This window comes from Hyaena hyaena, unplaced genomic scaffold, assembly GCF_003009895.1.
Source record: "Hyaena hyaena isolate Hyena2069 unplaced genomic scaffold, ASM300989v1 scaffold_1849, whole genome shotgun sequence".
NCBI classification, from domain to species: Eukaryota; Metazoa; Chordata; class Mammalia; order Carnivora; family Hyaenidae; genus Hyaena; species Hyaena hyaena.
Window position 1 is genome coordinate 103,730 of NW_024082472.1, and position 21,015 is coordinate 124,744.

At 38.3% G+C, this 21,015-nt stretch overlaps 1 protein-coding gene across 4 annotated transcripts in view; it reads left to right on the forward strand.

The window, feature by feature from the left end:
* Positions 1 to 21,015, forward strand: part of RRAGB (Ras related GTP binding B) — a 59,783-nt gene that overhangs the window by 19,099 nt on the left and 19,669 nt on the right. For 2 of the 4 annotated variants that reach the window (XM_039224986.1, XM_039224987.1), the window contains 2 exons: positions 14,938 to 15,033; positions 17,220 to 17,342. The exons of 1 other annotated variant lie outside the window; for it this stretch is intronic. In XM_039224986.1, coding sequence (XP_039080917.1) covers positions 14,938 to 15,033; positions 17,220 to 17,342 — 219 coding nt within the window. The remainder of the gene's footprint in view (positions 1 to 14,937; positions 15,034 to 17,219; positions 17,343 to 21,015) is intronic. One more of the 4 variants, XM_039224988.1, reaches the window with a different exon arrangement.

The window sequence follows — 21,015 nt, forward strand, 5'->3', positions numbered from 1 at the left end:
TTTTGTCAGCTTCTTGTTTTTCTATAATGGTGTCTTCTAAATCACTTATTCTCCTTTCTGCCTCTTCAATCCGTGCATTGGAGGCCTCTAATTTATTATGGATCTCATTTATTGCATTTTTTAATTCTTCATGCCCATTTTTATTTTCCATTCTGTCTGTAGCCATAGTTTCTTTGATGTCCCCTATGCTTTTTTCAAGCCTAGCTGTTAATTTTACCATTATTATTCTAAAATCTTGTTCAGTGATGCTGCTGATATCTGTTTTGAGCAGTTCATTAGCTGTCATGTCTTCTTGGAGTTTCTTTGGAGGAGAGCTCTTTCGTTTCGTCATTTTAGTTAGCTTTCCGGCTCTTGTTGTTTTTAAAGACCTGTTATGCTCTCTGTACCTATGAGCGCTGCTGTATCCAAGAAGACTCTCTGAGTGTCCAGGGCATATCCTTTCAGAAAGTGTTTTTTGAATGGTCTCCCTTGGTCTCTCTTGTTGGGACCTTGGTTATTTTATTTTCCTATTCGTAGTGATATTTGGGACTCTCCATCTTGTGTACTCTGGCTGGTTTCTGAGGTAGCCATTAGAAGGCTTTCTCAGTGGATTCTCTGTCCTTTTTCTCCCAATCTCTCAGGTTTCGTAATGTTTTCAATGGCTTCAGATCTTTTCCTTGTGAGGCATGGGCGCCAGTGCTAGTACGGAGCTCCTTACTTCTCCCCCATCTTGCCCCTCCCTCTATTTTTTTCTGAATTGAGCTTTGTAAGTTTATATGTTTCTTGGAATTTATCCTATTCTTCTAGGTTGTCCAATTTATTGACGTATAGTTTTTCATAATATTATCTTATAATCCTTTGTATTTCTGTGATCCTGGTTGTTATTTGTCTTCTTTCAGTGGTAATTTTATTTTTTTGAGTCCTTTTTTTTTTTTTTTTTTTTGATAAGTCTGGCTAAAGATTTTTCAGTTTGGTTGATCTTTGCAAATAACTAGCTCCTGGTTTCATTAACTTCTTCTGTTGTTTTTTTAGTCTCTATTTCATTTATTTCTGCTCGAGTCTTTCTTATTTCCTTCATTATAATTACATCTGACCATTTTCACCTAGTTTCTGTAGGAGTAAATTTTGGTTCTTTATTTGTGATTTTTCTTTTTTATTTAAATGTTTACTTACTAGAGTAAAAGAGAGCACAAGCTGAGAAGAGGAAGAAAGAGAGAGAGAGAGACAGAATCCTAAACAGTCTCCAGGCTCTGAGCTGTCAGCAGAGAGCCCAACGTGGGGCTCAAACCCACAAACCCTGAGATCATGACCTGAGCTGAGGCACTCCTCTTGCTTCTTGAGATAGGCCTATGTTGCTGTTATTGTCCCTCTTTGAACAGCTTTTGCTGCATTCCAAATATTTTTGATAATTGGGCTTTCATTTTTATTTATCTCCATGTACTTTTGAATTCCTCATTTATTTTATTTTATAAACCCATTCATTATTTAGTACGAAGTCATGTTGTCGCCATGTATTTGTGTTTATTTGTTATCTTTCCAGATTTTTTCTTGTGATTGAATATTGTTTTGTACCATTGTGGTCAGAAAACATGCATGATATGATTTTACCCTTTTTCAATTTATTGAGACATGTTTTGTGGCATATCATGTGATCTTTTCTGGAGAATGTTCCATGTGCACTTTTTATTCATTCATAGTTTATTATCAGGTTGGATTTCATATAAGACCCAATGCCTGTCCCACCAAGTGCCCCCCTCCATGCTCATCACCCGCCTTCCCTTTCACCCATCCCCATCAGCCCTCAGTTTGTTGTCGATTTCTTTTTTTTTTTTAATGTTTTATTTATTTCTGAGAGAGAGAGAGACAGCATGAGCAGGAGAGGGTCAGGGAGAGAGGGAGACACAGATCCGAAGCAGGCTCCATGCTCTGAGCTAGCTGTCAGCACAGAGTGCAATGTAGGGCTCAAAACCACGAACCACAAGTTCATGACCTGTGCCGAAGTTGGACACCTAACTGACTGAGCCACCTAGGTGCCCCAGTTTCTTCTCAGTTTCAAGAGGCTCTCATGGTTTGCCTCCCTCCCTCTCCCCAACTATTTTTCCCCCTTTTTCTCCCCAATGGTCCTCTGTTAAGGTTCTCCTATTCCTGCTATAAAGCATATGGTATATGTCTTTCCTTGCCTGACTTCTTTCACTCAGCATAATACCCTCAAGTTCTATCCACATTGCTACACATGGCCAGATTTCATTCTTTCTCATTGCCATGTAGTATTCCATCGTATAGATAAACCACATCTTCTTGTTCCATTCATCCGTTGATGGACACTTAGGCTCTTTCCATGATTTGGCTATTGTTGAAAGTGCTGCTATGAACATTGGGGTACATGTGCTCCTATGCATCAGCACTCCTATATCCCTTGAGTAAATTCCTAACAGTGCTATTGCTCGGTATTAGGGGAGTTCTATTGTTATTTTCCTGAGGGACCTCCACACTTTTCCAGAGGGGCTGCATCAGTTTCCATTCCCACCAACAGTGTAGGAGGGTACCTGTTTCTCCACATCCTCGTGAGCATCCATAACCTCTTGATTTGTTCATTTTAGCCACTCCGACTGGTGTGAGGTGGTATCTCAGTGTGATTTTGATTTGTATTTCCCTGATGATGAGGGACGCTGAACATCGTTTCATGTGTCTGTTGGCCATCTGGATGTCCTCTTTGGAGAAGACATGTTCATGTCTTCTGACCATTTCTTTTTTTTTTTCTTTTTTTAAAATGTTTTATTTATTTCTGAGAGAGAGAGAGCATGAGCAGGGATGGTTCAGAGAGAGAGGGAAACACAGATTCCAAAAAACCTTCTGCCCATTTAGTCATTGTATTATTTGTTTTTCGGGTGTGGAATTAGGTGAGTTCCTTATAGATTTTGGATACTAGCCCTTTATCTGATATGTCATTTGCAACTATCTTTTCCCATTCCTTCACTGTCCTATTAGTTTTGTTGATTGTTTCCCTTCCTATGCAGAAGTTTTTTATCTTGATGAGATACCAATTGTTCATTTTTGCTCTTGATTCCCTTGCCTTTGGGGATGTGTCAAGTAAGAAATTATAGCAGTTGAGGTCAAGGAGGTTGTTTCCTGCTTTCTTTTCTAGGGTTTTGAAGATTTCCTGTCTCACGTTCAGGTCCCTTATCCATTTTGAATTTATTTTTATGTATGGTGTGAGAAAATGTTCTAGTTTCATTCTTCTGTATGTTGCTGTCCAGTTCTCCGAACTACATCTATTAAAGAGGCTGTCTTTTTTCCATTGGATGTTCTTTCCTGCTTTGTCAAAGCTTAGTTGGCCATACATTTGTGGGTCCAATTCTGAATTTTCTATTCTGTTCCATTGGTCTATGTGTCTGTTTTTGTGACAATACCATACTATGTTGATGATAACAGTTTTGTAGTAGAGGCTAAAGTCTGGGATGGTGATGTCTCCTGTTTTGATTTCTTCTACAATATTACTTTGGCTATTTGGGGTCTTTTGTGGTTCCATACAAATTTCAGGATAGTTTGTCCTAGCGTTGAGAAGAATGCTGGTGCCATTTTGTTTGGGATTGCATTGAATGTGTGGATTGCTTTGGATAGTAATGACATTTTAACAATATTTATACTTCTGATCCATGAGCCTTGGTTGTTTTTCAGTTTCTTTTTGTTTTATTCAATTTCCTTTTTAAGTATTCTATAGTTTTCATCATACAGATCTCTCATATCCTTGGTTAGGCTTATTCGTAGGTATTTTATGGTTTTTTGTGCAATTGTGAATGGGATCAATTTCTTGATTTCTCTTTCTGTTGCTTTATTATTGGTGTATAAAAATGCAACCAATTTCTGTACGTTGATTTTGTACCCTGCAACTTGGCTGAATTCTTGGATCAGTTCTAGTAGGCTTCTGGTGGAGTCTGTTGGGTTTTCTATGTAGAGTATCATGTCGTCTGCGAAAAGTGAAAGTTTGACTTCTTCTTTGCCAGTTGTGATGCCTTTGATTTCCTTTTGTTGTCTGATTGCTGATGCTAGGACTTCCAGTACTATGTTAAACAACAATTGTGAGAGTGGACATCCCTGTCGTGTTCCTGATCTCAGGGAGAAAGCTCTCAGTTTTTCCCCATTGAGGATGAAGTTAGCTGAGGGATTCTCATAAATGGCTTTTATGATGTTTAAGAAAGTTCCTTCTATCAGAACTTTCTCAAAGATCTTTATTAAGAAAGGATGCTGTATTTTTTTCAAATGCTTTTTCTGCATCTATCGACAGGATCATATGGTTTTTATCTTTTCTTTTGTTGATGTGATGTATCCCATTGATTGACATGCGAAAATTGAACCAGCCCTGTAACCCCGGAATGAATCCCACTTGATCTTGGTGGATAATTATTTTTATGTGCTGCTGGATTCAATATGCAAGTATCTTGTTGAGAATTTTTGCATCCGTATTCATCAAGGATATTGGCCTGTAGTTCTCTTTTTTTGCTGGATCCCTGTCTGGCTTGGGAATCAAAGTGATGCTGGATTTGTAGAATGAGTCGGGAAGTTTTCTTCCTATTTCTATTTTTTGGACTAGTTTGAGAAGAATGTGTATTAACTCTGATTTAAATGTCTGGTAGGATCCTCAGGGAAGCCATATAGCTCAGGGCTCTTATTTGTGGGGAGATTTTTGATAAGTGATTCAGTTTCTTCACTAATTATGTATCTGTTTAGATTTTTCTACGTCTTCCATGTGAATTTTGGTTGTGTGTGTGTGTTTAAGGAAATTGTCCATTTCTTCTAAGCTGTCCAATTTGTTGGCATATAATTTTTCATAGTATTCCATGATAATTGCTTGTATTTCTGAGGGATTGTTTGTAATAAGTCCATTTTCATTCAATATTTTGTCTATTTGGGTGCTCTCTCTTTTCTTTTTGTTAAGCCTGGCTAGGGATTTGTCAATGTTGTTTATTTTTTCCAAAAACCAACCCTTGGTTTCACTGATATGACTAACTGTTTTTTGGATTCTATATTGTTTATTTCTGCCCTGATCTCTATTATTTCTCTTCTTCTACTGGGATTGGGGTGTTCTTGCTCCTCTGCTTCTATTCCTTTAGGGGCACTGTTAGATTTTGTATTTGCTCTTTTTCTAGTTTCTTCAAATCAGCCTTGTGTCCAATGTATTTAATCATAGGACTGCCTTTGCTGCATCCCATAGAGTTTGAAAATTGTTGCATTTTCATTTTCATTTGTTTCCATATATTTTTAAATTTCTTCTCTAATTGCCTGTTTGGCCCATTCATTCTTTAGTAGGGTATTCTTTTTTTTTTTTAATATTTTTATTTATTTCTAGGAGAGAGAGAGAGACAGTGTGAGCAGGGGAGGGTCAGAGAGAGAGGGAGACACAGACTCCGAAACAGGCTCCAGGCTCTGAGCTGGCAGTCTGCACAGAGCCCGACGCGGGGCTCGAACCCACGAACCGCGAGATCATGACCTAAGTGAAAGTCGGACGCTTAACCGACTAAGCCACCCAGGCACCTAGTAGGGTATTCTTTAACCTCCATGTTTTTGGAGGTTTCCCAGACTTCTTCCTGTGGTTGATTTCAAGTTTCATACCATTGTGATCTGAAAGTGAGCATTGGTATGATCTCGTTGCTTTTATATTTATGGAGAGCTGCTTTATGACCCAGTATGTGATCTATCCTAGAGAATAGGCCATGCGCACTTGAGAAGAAAGCGAATTCCATAGCCTCAGGATGTAGAGTTCTAAATGTATCTGTCAAATCCATCTGGTCCAATGGGTCATTCAAGTCTATAGTTTCTTTAGTGATTTTCTGTCTAGTTGATCTATCCATTGCTGTAAGTGGAGTATTAATGTCCCCTGCTGTCAGCACATTCTCATCCAAAAGATTGTTTCTGTTTGTGATTGTTTTAGATATTTGGGTACTCCTGTATTCGGTGTGTAGACATTTATAATGTTAGTTCTTCCTGATGGATCGACCCTGTAATTATTATGTAATGCCCTTCTTCATCCATTGTTGCTGTCTTTACTTTAAAGTCCAGCTTTCTGATATTAGTATAGCTACTCAAGCTTTCTTTTGACTTCCAGTAGCATGGTAGATATTTCTCCATCCCCTTTCAATCTGAAGGTGTCCTCCAGTCTAAGATGAGTTTCTGGTAGATAGCAAATAGATGGTTTTTATTTATTTATTTATTTTTACCAAGTCTGCTACCCTATGTCTTTTGATTGGAGCATTTAGTCCATTTACATTCAGTGTTATTATTGAAAAATATGGGTGTAGAGTCGTCGTGTCCTTTGTAGGATTCTTGCTTGTGGTGGTTTCTCTGATACCTTGCATTCCTTGCAACATTTCCTTCATAGAATCCGCCTCAGGATTTCTTGTAGGGCTGGTTTAGTGGTGATGAATTCTTTCAATTTTTCTTTGTTTGGGAAGACTTTTATCTCTCCTTCTATTCTGAATGACAGGCTTGCTGGCTAGAGGATTCTTGGCTGCCTATTTTTTCTGTTCATCACATTGAAGATTTCCTGCCATTCCTTTCTGGCCTGCCAAGTTTCAGTAGATAGGTCTGTAACCACTCTGATAGGTTTCCCTTTGTATGTTAGGGCCCTTTTCTCCCTAGCTGCTTTCAGAAATTTCTCTTTGTCCTTATATTTTGCCAGTTTCACTATGATGTGTTGTGCAGAAGATCGATTCAAGTTACATCTGAGGGGAGTTCTCTGTGCCTCTTAGATTTCAGTGTGTTTCCTTACCCAGATTGGTTAAGTTCTCTGCTATAATTTGTTCAAGGACTCCTTCAGTGCCTTTTCCTCTCCCTTCCTCTTTTGGAATTCCTATGATAGGTATATTGTTCAGCTTGATGTGTCACTCAGTTCTTAAACTCTCCTTTTGTGCTCCTGGATCAGTTTATCTCTCTTACCGGCTTCCTCTTTTTCTATAATTTTATCTTCTAATTCACCTCTTCTCCTCTCTGCCTCTTTAATGCATGTATTGGACGCCTCCAGTTTATTATGCATCTAATTTATAACCGTTTTTAATTAATCACAACTGTGTTTACAGTCCATCGTCTTTGTAGCAATAGCTTCTTTGATGTCTTCCATGCTTTTTTGAAGCCCAGCAATTAATTTTATGACTATTGTTCTAAATTCTTGTTCAGTTATTTTGGTTATATCTGTTTTGAGCAGCTCTTTAGCCGTCATTTTTCCTGGAATTTCTTTAGAGGAGAGATATTCTGTCTTGTCATTTAGGCTAGCTTTCTTTCTCTTTTAGTTTTAAAAGCTCGTTATGTGCTCTGCACCTGCGAGTACTGCTATGGTAAAGAAGACTCATTGACTGTCTAGGGTCTGTCCTTTCAGGAAGTGTTCTTTGAATGGCGTGTCTTGGTCTCTCTTATTGTTTGGTTATTTTATTTCCCTACTCATAGTGGTATTTCGGACTCTCCATATGTGTATTTTAGTGTTTCTTGAGGCAGCCCTGGGGGGAAAAACTGACAAACACATAGGGAACAAACACACGCTAGCACACAGACAGTTCCAACAAATGAGCAAAGTGAAAGGGAAAAAGAAAAAGAAAGAAAAAAAGAAGAGAAAAGATAAAAGCAACAACTGCCAAAAGACAAAGGACAGTCTAAAAGCATAAAACCAGAAATCCTATCTATAAATAAAGAACAGGGTGTTTGCAGTGGTGATGGAAGAGCAGATAGAAAGAGACAAATGATAGGGTGGGGAGAAAGCAAAATTGGACAATGCCAAGGTAGAGAGATGACTAAGAGGTTTAAGTCACAGAGAGAAAGAGGAGAATATGGTTAGATGCAAGGAGAACGAAACAATGATAATGTTACTCAGAGTAACTGTATAGTTTGATTACTCCAGAGATAGGAAGGTAGTGGTGGAGGTGTTGAATATACATCTAGAGAATGGCTTAAAGCACCGTTTAAGCAAACCAATGATCAGAGTGCCTAGTCCAGCAGAAGGGAGGGATACGAATGAGCAAGGGAAAATATATCTGAATAGAAAAAATTGATCTAGAATTAATCACAGCCATGCATCCATGTTGGTCTGGCCCTGGGCTATGGTTAAAAAAAGAAACAACAAAAAAACCAGCTCTCTAGTGGGGATGGGCATGCTTTGGTGTAGGGAGTTCTTAGCCATTAGTGCAGTCAAGCAGGCCGCTCCCTGCGGTCCCTCCTTGGTGGTTGTGGGGAGAAATATGGCAGTGCCCCAGTCCTTTCTGGCACCAAGAGCCACAAGTCACTCCTCTGGGTCCGATATCCCTGTGTCACGGGCGTAGCCAAAGTGAGACGTGATGTCTGTCCCAAACCCCGCCTCCTTTCCAGGTCCCAGTCCTCACGCTGTATTGATACCGCCAAAACACAATCCCACAGGTAGGGTGGTTCCCCGCCAGGGATCGAGCCAGGAGAGCAGCGGCACAGTCTTAGGCTGGGCTGCCTCCCCACCGGGGATCGAGCGAGGAGAGCAGCTGAACAGTTTCTCCTGGTGCCGCCTGGTATTGGGGTACCCAGCCCAAAGTCAACACCACAGCTAGAACTAGAATCACTCTCCATCCGAGCTGAGGTTTTTCTCTTCTTCAGGGACAATTATATGAGCAGTTTCAGCTGCTCTTTCTTTTCCCCTCCACTCACTTCAGCTACCCATGAAGGGGCTTCCTTCCCCTCCCTCTGTGTCTCCGATCCCGGCCCGTCTTTATCTTCCCCATTTTGCACTCACGCACTTATGAGGTTGTCTTCCCAATGTACTCTGTTTCTTTTCCTCCCAAACTCCTGCTGTTCAGTGTCCTATGGCTTCAGACCTTCTCTGTTTGAGAGATGGGTGTGATTTAAATGCACGGGGCTCCCTACTTCTCTGCCATGTTGCCTCCACCCTCAAAGACACCCTATTCTCCCCCCATGCATACTTTCAAAGAGTGTATTCTGTTGTTTCTGGATGGAATGTTCTGAATATATATGTTTGTTACATCTGGTCCAGTGTTCAAATCCACTGTTTTTTTGGGTGATTTTCTGTCTTGACGATCTATCCATTAATGTAAATGTGGTCTTAAAGTCCCCTAGTATTATTACTTTCAATGCTTGTTTTTGTGCTTATGTGTTTGTTTCTTTATGTATTTAGGTACTCCTATTTTGACAGCATAAATATTTATAATTGTTCTGACCTCATACAGGATCATATGATCATGTAGTTGTTGTCTCTTATTACATAACGCTTTGTTATCTCTTGTTACAGTATTTGTTTTAAAGTGTATCTTGTCTTATATAAGCATTGCTACTCCATCTTTTTTTTCCACTTCCATTTGAATGATAAATGTTTTTCCATTCATTTGCAATCAGTCTGCATATGCCTTTAGGTGTGAAGTCTCTTGTAGTTAGAGTCTTGCTTTTTATAGATTCAGTCACCCTGTGTCTTTTGATTGGAGCATTTAGTCCATTTAAACTCAAAGTAATTATTGATGGATATGTACTTATTGTCATGTTGTTATTTGTTTTATGGTTGTTTTTGTAGTTTTTCTGTTTTTTTTTTTTTCTTGTTCTCTTCTTTTGTGGTTTGATGGCTTTCTTTAGTGATATGCTTGGATTCCTTTCTCTTTATTTTTTGGTTATCTAATATAGGTTTTTTTTTTTTTTGGTTTTTTTTTGGTATTTTATTTTATTTTATTTTATTTTTTTTAAAAATAGTTTATTGTCAAATTAGTTTCCACATAACACTCAGTGCTCATCCCCACAAGTGTCCTCCTCCATGCCCATCCCCCACTCCCCCCCACATCCATCAGTCCTCAGTTTTTGTCAGCATTCAAGAGTCTCTCATGGTTTGCCTCTCTCCCTTTCCCCCACCATTTCTGCCCTTCTCCCCCTTGTTCCTACGTCAAGTTCCTCCTAATCCTCCTATACGTGCAAACCTATGATATTTGTCCTTCTCTGCCTGACTTATTTCGCTCAGCATAACACCCTCAAGGTCCATCCATGTTGCTACACATGGCCAGATTTCATTGTTTCTCATTGCCATGAAGATGTGGTTTATCTAATATAGGTTTTTGATTTTTGATTACCATTAAGCTCATATATAACATCTTATGAGTATAGCTGTCCATGTTAAGTTGATGGTCACTTAAGTTTGAACCATTCTAAAAGTACTAAATTTTTACTCCTGCCCCCCAAAACTTTTTATGCATATGATGTCATAATTCATATATTTTTATTTTGTGAATTTATGGACTGATTTTATAGCTATAATTGATTTTTATCATTTTGTGTTTAACTTCCATACTGGTATTACAAGTAATTAGTCTTCTACTTTTATTATGTTCATATTTACCTATGAAATGTTTTCATTTCATAATTTCATTATACTTTCATAATCTTTTTCCTGGTCATGCCTTTTCGTTCCCCTTGAAGAATTCTCTTTAACCTTTGTTGTAAGGCTAGTTTAGTGGTGGTGACCTCCTTTAACTTTTGTTCCCTGGGAAACTCTATCTCTCCTTCTATTCTGAATGATAGTCTTTCTAGCTAAAGTATTCTTGGTTGCAGATATTTTTGGTTTAGGACTTTGAGTATATCATGCCACTCCCTTCTGGCCTGACAGGTTTCTGCTGAAAAAGCAGCGGATAGCTTTATGGGATTTCCTTTGTGTGTAACTTTCTGATGCTGCTTTTAAAATTTTCTCTTTTTCACTACTTTCTGCTATTTTAATTAAATGTGTCTTTGTGTGTACTTCCTCAGGTTGCTTTTTTTTAGGTGCTCTCTGTGCCTCCTAAATCTGCATATCTGTTTCCTTCTCCAGATTAGAGAATTCTTCAGCTATTATTTCTTCAAATACATTTTCTACCCCCTTCTCTCTCTCTTTTGGAATCCCTATAATGTTAAGGTTATCACACTTAATGATGTTGCTGAGTTTCCTAACCTATTCTTATTTTTTATTATTCCTATTTTTTGCTTTTCTGTTTTGTTCTTCCTATTAATTACTCTCTTCCAGCTCTATGATCCATTCGTCTTCCTCTAAACTACTATTGATTCCCTTTTCCCTCTTATGTATTTTTAACTTAAGTTACTGAGTCTTTCATTTCTTATTTGTTATTTTTTATATTTTGTATCTTTGTTGAGGATCTCATTGAGATCCTCTACTCTTGAAAATCCAGTGAGTATATTTATGGCCATTACTTTGAATTTTTTATCACACATATTGCTTATCTTCGTTTCATTTAGCTGTTTTGCTTTTGTTTTGTACTTTTCTTTCATTTGAGACATATTCCTCTGTCTCCTCATTTTATCTAACTTTGTGTTTGTTTCTGTGTATTAGAACATCTGTTATGTCTCCCGATATTGAGTAATAGCCTTATGAAGGAAAGTTCTTGTGGTGGCCTGTAGCACAATATCCCTTGTTTATCAGAACCAGATGCCTCAAGAGTTTCTCCTGTGTGGGTTTTGTATGCCTTATTCTGGTCGAGCCACATTTACCTTCTTATCAGTATGCTGTAATGGCCTGCTTTGCCTATTATGCATGCACTGGGTAGGATTTGGTCCCTGTGCTGTTAAGAGGGCAGTCTGAGGCCACTGTGGGCTTACCATTGGGTGATTTCAGCAATCAGACCGTATGCCTGCCCTCAGCACATTTGCAGGGCCTACAGTAGCATCAAACTGCAGGGTGCTCTCCTTGCATTATCTAATGAGAGGTTTTCATTTGTGGACAGATTCTGCAGACAAACCAACTCTCTGCTCCCAGTCTGTCTGTTGGGGCTGCAATAGCACCTGCCTGCAGAGTGCTCTCCCTGCCTTGTCCCCTGAGAGGCTTTTGATGTGTGGGGTCAGGAGTCAGGCCAGACTGACTGCAGGGGCAGCAGATGTACTGTTTCACAGGGCACTCTCTTTATACTGTCAGTTATAAGGCTTGGTTACTGGGGCTTTAGTCAAATGTTGTTTATTGTTATCTTCCCCTCTCCCCAGTACAAGAGTCACTTTGCAGTAGTGCTGTCCCCTGCAGGATGAGACATGCAGGAGCTGCTTTGGAGGGACTCCTGTATAGGATGGGGTGGATAGGACTGGTCTGCAGGATATTATAGGGGTGAGCTGCATAGTGTTAGCAAGGAAAGTAGAGCATGTTCACGGTATTTTCTGCAAGTGTCCAGCTATCTAGGCTGGAGGTGCAACGAAATGGCTCCCACCAGTTCTTTTGTTCTTGAAGAAGTCTCCTAAAGATCCCTTGCCCTCTTTCACATGTTCTGAGATTGGAAAATAAAGGTCTTTCATGTGTTCCCTAGGCACTTTTCACACTACTGCTTCTATGCTGTGTCTCAGTGGACTTGTTTGATATGCTTGCTCTTTGAGGATGAAGACTTAGTTTCCTTTTGCCTTCCAGCTCTCCCAGAGCTGAGCCAGCTAATTTTAAAGTACCTGAATTTAAGCCCCCTGGTTATAAAAACTCACAGAGTTAAGCCCTGCTTATTTCAAAGCCAAATGTTATGGGGACTCATCTTCCTAGTGCAGGTCGCTATGTCTGGGGTGCCTAATGTGGGGTCTGCTCCTCTCCCTTCTCCATGCTTGTGGGGTCCCGCCCTTTTGTGGTTAGTCTGGCTGAATTTGGTTTCCCACGTTTCTGCCCCTCCTACCTCTTTCATTGTGTTCTATGATTAGCTATGGAAACTCTTTCTGCCAGTCTTTGGTTTATTTTCTTGTTGATTGTACTGATATGATTGTTAGTTTTGTGTTTCAGTGGGATAAAATGAGCTTAGTATCCTCCTACTCCACCATCTTCCCCATATACATCCTCCTTTATTTATGTCTATGTTTATTCACCCTGTTTTATTGTCCTTCAGAAGAGGTAGTTACTGTCAAGGCTAGAAGACCCACCAGGGGTGAGATGAAAGGATTATTGTTATCACTAGGTTAACTTAGCAAATATGTATGCACCAATAGAAGTGCCAGTCACTTTGTGTTAGGCTCAATGCCAAGTCCCTCTTAATTACACTGATATGGTATCTTTGTCTTCTTTTCTAGCATGGAGATTAGTACACATAAATTTAAACCAAAGAAGACACAGTAGAAAGAGCAGACTCCTAGCTAGCTATGAGACCCCAGGTCTGGCAAGTAACAAATAGAGTTCAGCCTTATTAGTTTATGCAAAATAAAATAAGAGGATTTGATTTTAAAGTCTAAGCTGAAAGAGAAGAACCTGTAAGGATAAAGGTAAGGAGCAGTTTTAGAATATTTTGGTGATGTAGAAGAATACAGTTCCTTTTTGGGTTGGGTCCTAAGAATCTAAGGATACCCTTTATTTAAAGGATTTTTTTTGGTAATAGCTACAGTCAGGAATACTATTTTTATGTAACTAGTTACAGTATTGTCTCCAGTGTTTCAGTATTTGGGCATGTTTTGGTATTTCTAGGTAACTTCACAGATTACAAACAACTTGACCCAGTTCTGTATTTGACTCTGAAAACTACTTTTGAGTATCTAGTCTTTCTTCCTTCTCCCTCTCCTTTTCTCACAAAGTATCAACTCTGTTGTAATTCAGTAGAAAATCTGTATGTAGCTTGGATCTTGAGATTATGAGGGCTGTGTTATTGTTATCCTTGCTGTTGTTTTGTTTTCTGTTTTGTTTCCTTTAAAAATCACTTCATTACCTAGCCCAATTTGCAATAGAAAAACAGAGCATTCCAACAAATGAAGTCCTTATGGATTTTTTAAATTACTTTTCATTTTTATTAATCAACTTATTATTTCCTAAATCCTTATATAATACATCCCCAAAGATATATTAATGTTCTTTGTGGTATTTAAGCTCAATTAATAAAAGCGTACTTAAAGATTCAAACTTGCAAGTTTTAAAGTTAAAGTAGCTAAGGTGCTTCCCTAAATATCAATCTCAAAGAAGACAGATAGTTCATTTTATGTGTGTGGGATCCCCAAATAAACAGAGCCAATAAGTATATGCGTGTGTGGGGTGGGAGGGGGGAGAGCGAGCGGGCGAGCAACTGAGATTGATTGGTTGGTTGGTTTTTAAGGAATTGACTTGCACACTTGTAGAGACTGGCAAGTCCAAAATCTGCAGGGCAGGCGGATAGGATAGTGACCCAGGAAAGAGTAGTTGTTGTAATTCCATTCAGAAATCAGTCTGGAGGCAGAACTCCCCCTTCCTGGTGGAATGGTGACTTTTTTCTCTTAAGGCCTTCAACTGATTTTGTAAAGCCTATCCACATTATGGAGGAGTAGTCTACTAATTACTCAGCCTACTAATATAAATATTAATCTCATTTAAAAATACCTCACAAGAAGATCTAAACTGTTGTTTGACCAAATGTCTGGATACTGTGGCCTAGTCACATTGATATAAAATTAACCACCACTCACTACAAATCCACCCAGTCATGGAAAATATCTGTGTATATGTATTTGTACAAATAAATATTTTTTGATGTGTATGTGGTCATATATACATAGATATATATTATACCAAAATGGATAGATATTTCTGTTTGTGTGGGGTGTTATATTTATATAGCCAAGTAAATATAGTACATTCAGAAATAATATATATGAGTATATGCATATATTTTTGTGAGAGAGATACCTACAAAGGTTAAAATATTTTAATTTACAGTATTATTACCTTAAAGTGACCCAGATTAGGTGATTTGGAACATTAGATATATTTTATAAACACTCTTCTGTACAGTATTTTTGTTTCCAACACAGTGCTCTCAGTGAGTACTTGGCACAGGCATCAGAGACCTGAAGAATTCTAAAAGTTGTTTTACTTTTAGACCTGACCTGAAATAATTTTTGCCATCCTATTTTATGAAGTAATGTACACATGAAAAATTCCTCTGAAGAAAGAGGAAATACTCTTGTTTAAAATACATTGAAATAGTACATTTCTGATTTTGCAATGAAAGAGAAGAGCTGTTATATGTTGATCTGTATGTGGACGTTTTAATTCAGATTTTTAAAGAACGAGAAGAAGATCTGAGGCGTTTGTCTCGCCCATTGGAATGTTCTTGTTTCCGAACATCTATCTGGGATGAAACTCTCTATAAGGTGTGTATGTTTCCCTTAGCTCCCTTATTTAAGAACATGAAAAAAAGCTAAAAGGGTATTGTCAAAAGTAAAAGATTTTAAACTCTGTCATACCCACTTAAATGTGTTGAACTGAAAAAAGAAATAATCTGCAATAAATTATTTGAAAAATATCAAACTTAATCTTAAGAGATTTGGGGTTTGATCTTAGATTATGTTGCAATACCTAGCAAGTGACACTGAATCAGCCAATTTCATCATGATTAATTTCATACTGATCTTTGTGACAGCAGAGGTTTTACTGGCCATCATCCATTGTGACCTGTTGTGGTCTCAGTGCTGATTGGATCTGTGTCTAATATTCGGGTATGACTTCAGGATATAAACTAGTCTGCCTCAGTTTGGATGGCAGTAGAATAACAATATTTAGGGACAAAATTGAAAAAGAGCATCTTAGAATGAGTTATGTTATGTCTAGGATATGGTAGCTTCAGTTTTCATGCCAAATTAGAATTGGGCATTCTTTCAACCAGAATTGTTTCCATTGCTGGAATGGAAACACTGCTTGCAGTAGTTGTAGAGGTTATAATAGCAGTGTTACAGACTAAACTGAAATTACATTATTGGCACATAGGCTCCTTATCCTGCTTTTTCCCTTTCTCCTACTGATTTAGTGATTTGAAAGACTGGCTTCTTTGGGGTTCTCTCCTGGTCAGACCTTTCCTTCATACTGCGGCTAGTATTCATTGACAAGTCTGACTTTGGGTGGGAAAGCATCTTTCTCTGTCACTGGTTAGCTACAGACTCATTATCAACTGCATCTGACAATTATCTACTACAACCAGAGAAGCACAGAAACCTGATTTGCCAAGGAGAAAAACCAATGGACATTAAAAATAGCCATTGATTTATTTTTTAAACTAATTCATTTTTTCCCAATATTGTTGACTCAACCTCACCCTAATAACAGATCATTTTGAGATACCTGTCTAGGAAATACTGCTCTAGATTAATTTGGGCCGAATTTCTCTCAAAGCCTTATTCCCATAGAACAGGTAACCGTGAATAAGGATGGACATGACGCACTGATAAGAACCAACTGCGGTGTGAAGGATGGCAATACATAACACGACCAAAGACAATTGGCTAATCACAACACTGCTGTGAGTGACAATGTCTCTGCTGTGGTTAGCTTTGGTGCCTTCTCCAAGGTAAATTCAGCAGTGACATTAACACCGACCTGGGAACTTGGAACCTGAACCCCTATGCTTAAGTATAAAACTAATTGGAACAAAGACATGGCACTATTATCTTTTACATCAATGTTGCATAGAGCTGACTTAAATTTTTATATTGTTTTATTCTACAAGCACTCATTGTATATCTGCTTGATGCTGTTGGACACACAAATTGACTAAGACCAGGTTCCTGCCCTCTAGTAGGGGAGAGAAGAACATTGTACAGCTTACCAGACAAATTGGAAGGAATTATTACAATGGAAATGCAAATAAAAGAGCCTTAAGAGAATAGAGGGAGGGTGTGGTTAATTTCAACTCCTTACATTAGTAATACTTCTCTGGATGAGTCAGTTTTAGGAAACACACAATGGACAATTTTTAATTCAATTGGATCAATAATTTATACAACTGACAATAAGCCTTTTGGAAAGATACTGCCACTAATTTCTCTTGTAATTTCTTTTGTACATTATCCCATTGAGGGGAGGGGCCATTTTTCCATGTGACTCTGATGGTACTTTTTAAAATATTGATTCTTGGATTTATGTTAAATATAGCAGTATTATGTTCTGATCTTTAGAGTGGTCTACATTATTGGACTTAAATATTTGTTGAATGGCTGGATTAAAAACTTTTTATTTGGCCCAGTAATTCAGAGTTTTCAACTATTCCTAAGGCAATCATGGGATTAAATTATTAATTTTTTTTTAAAATTATCAATGGAAATAACTTTTTCCAGCATTTTATAAGTGTGTGAAACCTTAAAAAAATCCAGCTGAAAGATAATAATCAGATATTACCTTCATCTCGTTTTGTTTGTGTCATACCATATTTGTTACAAGTATTTGTTTGGGACTCCATTATCACCATATTTTGCTGTCCATATGTTATAGTATATTTACTCATTTGCAGAGGTCTGGGACTACCTACCTGTTAGTAATATTACACTGTGTCCTTCTGTTCTGTTAGGCTTGGTCCAGCATTGTTTATCAGCTGATTCCCAATGTTCAGCAGCTGGAAATGAACCTAAGGAATTTTGCTGAAATTATTGAGGCTGATGAAGTGCTTTTGTTTGAGAGAGCTACTTTTCTGGTGAGAACTTTCTGTTCTGCAGATGTACTTCACACTTACCTTCTGTCCAGGAACAGAGAACAACATGTTGTTATGTTCAGGAAGAAGCTTTTTCCCTCTTGTCGTTGCATCAGCATATATAACCTTATTTACAAGTGACCCAAAAGAAGTCCTTTAGTGTGTAGCTCTGTAGTAGTTAGTAAAACTTAGATTTTTATAGGTATGCCTTATTATAGAGTTTAGATTATTTCTGATAAAAATTATTGATTTGTGTTAAATAATTCCTAATTTCCTATTAACTTCTGTTATGAAACGATGGGTCTTTTCCTTTTGAGAAAACTTTCAACCCACCCCTTTATCCAAAAGACTAATTTGAAAACTTTTAACATGCAAGAGGTGTAATGGTCATTCAGTGATTTAGCTAAGAGTTCAGATGGAAAGGTGGAAGGGGAAAGAGGTGCTTATGGTGTTTTTATTTTTCTCATGTAAATTCAACTTAGCTATAGAGCCTACGGTATATATAGCCCTAAGGGGGATGCAATATTATATTTATAAGTAAAATTTTTTTTTCTACAAATAGTTTATTGTCAAGTTGGTTTCCATATATCACCGAGTGCTCATCCCCACAAGTGCCTCTCTCCGTGCCTAATTACGGATGTCACAAAGCACTGTATAAATAATTACTGATCAGTTTAATAAATATAACTCTAAGAGCAGCTCACAGTAAATAATTTGTTACTGAGCTCTACCAATGCCTGGTGATTTTAAAACACATTTCTAAGTCTCTCTGAGTTTGGTTCCACTTCTATAAAATGGAGGTAATACATCTATGTCATAAGTTTATTATATGGAATAAATGGCACAAGGTATTGTTAAGCCCGAATACAAAGCTTAGCATATAGTTGGCAAACTATTAAAAGCTGATTCTTTTTGTTATTATAGCAACAGAGGGCAGAGAATGCAGACTATAATTTTTCTTACTCCACCCTTGTGGAAACATTTGTAACTAGTTTATGAGTCACCTTTCCTACTAGGTGGTACAGTTGCAGCAAGGAATTCTTTTTTTTTTTCATGATAAAAATGATGTTATTTCTGATTTTTATACTAACTTTTTTTTTTAATGTTTCACAAATGGTTTATTGTCAAGTTGGTTTCCATATAACACCCGGTGCTCATCCCCACAAGTGCCATCCTCCATGCCCATCTACCCCCTGCCCCCTACAACCATAAGTCCTCAGTTTGTTCTCAGCATTCAAAAGTCTCTCAGGGTTTGCCTCTCTTCCTTTCCCCCACCATTTCTCCCCGTCTTCTCCCCCATGGTCCTCCGTTAAGTTCCTCCCAATCCTCCTATATGTGCAAACATATGATACTTTTCCTTTTCTGCCTGACTTATTTCGCTCAGCAGAACACCCTCAAGCTCCATCCATGTTGCTACACATGGCCAGATTTCATTGTTTCTCATTGCCATGTAGTATTCCATCGTATAGATAAACCACATCTTCTTGATCCATTCGTCCGTTGATGGACACTTAGGCTCTTTCCATGTTTTAGCTATTGTGGAGAGTGCTGCTATGAACATTGGGGTCCATGTGCTCCTATGCATTAGCATTTCTGTATCCCTTGGGTAAATTCCTAGCAGTGCTATTGCTGGGTCATAGGGGAGTTCTAGTGTTAGTTTCCTGAGGAACCTCCACACTGTTTTCCAGGGTGCTGCACGAGTTTACATTCCCACGAAGAGTGTAGGAGGATGCCCGTTTCTCCACATCCTCAAGAGCATCTAGAATTCTCTGATTTGCTCATTTTAGCCACTCTGACTGGTGTGAGGTGGTATCTCAGTGTGGTTTTGATGTGTATTTCCCTGATGAGGAGGGATGCTGAGCATCGTTTCATGTGTCTGTTGGCCATCTGGATGTCCTCTTTGGAGAAGTGTCTGTTCATATCTTCTGCCCATTTCTTCACTGGGTTGTTTGTTTTTCGGGCGTGNCTATCTTTTCCCATTCCGTTGGTTGCCTATTAGTTTTGTGGGTTGTTTCCTTTGCCGTGCAGAAGCTTTTAATCTTGATGAGGTCCCAATAGTTAATTTTTGCTCTTGACTCTTTTGCTTTTGGGGATGTGTCAAGTAAGAAGTTGCTGCGGTGGAGGTCAAGGAGGTTGTTTCCTGCTTTCTCCTCTAGTGTGTTGATAGTTTCCTGTCTCACGTTCAGGTCCTCTATCCATTTTGAGTTTACTTTTGTGTATGGTGTGAGAAAATGATTTAGTTTCATTCTTCTGCATGTTGTTGTCCAGTTCTCCCAACACCATCTGTTAAAGAGGCTGTATTTTTTCCATTGGACATTCTTTCCTGCTTTGTCAAAGGTTAGTTGGCTGTATATTTTGGGTCCAGCTCTGAGTTTTCAATTCTATTCCATTGGTCTATGTGTCTATTTTTGTGCCAATACCATACTGTCTTGATGATGACAGCTTTGTAGTAGAGGCTAAAGTCTGGGATGGTGATACCTCCCGTTTTGGTTTTATTTTTCAGGATTACTTTGGCTATTCGGGCTCTTTTGTGGTTCCATACAAATTTGAGGAGAGTTCTAGTTTTGAGAAGTATAATGATGCAACTTTGATTGGGATTGCATTGAATGTGTAGAGTGCTTTGGGTAGTAATGACATATTACCTATATTGATTCTTCCTATCCATAAGCATGGAATGTTTTTCAATTTCTTTGTTTCTTCTTCAATTTCCTTCATAAGTTTTCTAAAGTTTTCATCATACAGATCTCTTGTATCTTGGGTTAGGTTTATTCCTCGGTATTTTATGCTTTTTTGTGCAATTGTGAATGGGATCAGTTTCTTGATTTTTCTTTCTGTTGCTTCATTAATGGTGTATAAAAATGTAACTGATTTCTGTACGTTGATTTTGTACCCTGCAACTTCTTCGATCAGTTCTAGTAGGCTTCTGGTGGAGTCTGAAAGGTTTTCTATGTAGAGTATCATGTCATCTGTAAGAGTGAAAGTTTGACTTCCTCTTTGCCAAATCTGATGCCTTTGATTTCCTTTTGTTTTCTGCTGGCTGATGCTAGGACTTCCAAAACTGTGTTAAACAACAGTGGTGAGAGTGGACATCCCTGTCGTGTTCCTGATCTCAGGGGGAAAGCTCTCAGTTTTTCCCCATTGAGGATGATGTTAGCTGAAGACTTATCATAGATGGATTTAATGATGTTTAAGTAGGTTCCTTCTATCCCAACTTTCTCAAGAGTCTTTAATAAGAAGGGATGCTGTATTTTGTCAAATGCTTTTTCTGCATCTATTGACAGAATCATATGGTTTTTATCTTTTCTTTTCTCGATGTAATGTATCACATTGATTGATTTGCGAATGTTGAACCAGCCCTGTAACCCAGGAATGAATCCCACTTGATCTTGGTGGATAAGTCTTTTTATGTGCTCTTGGATTTGATTTCCAGCTATCTTGTTGAGGATTTTTGCATCCGTATTCATCAAGGATATTGGCCTGTAGTTCTGTTTTTTACCTGGATCTTTGTCTGGCTTGGGAATCAGAGTGATGCTGGCTTCATAAAATGAGTGGGAGTTTTCATTCGATTTCTATTTTTTGGAATAGCTTGAGACGAATTGGGATTAATTCTGTTTTACATGTCTGGTAGAATTCCCCAGGGAAGCCGTAAGGTCCATGGCTCTTAATCTTGGGAGAT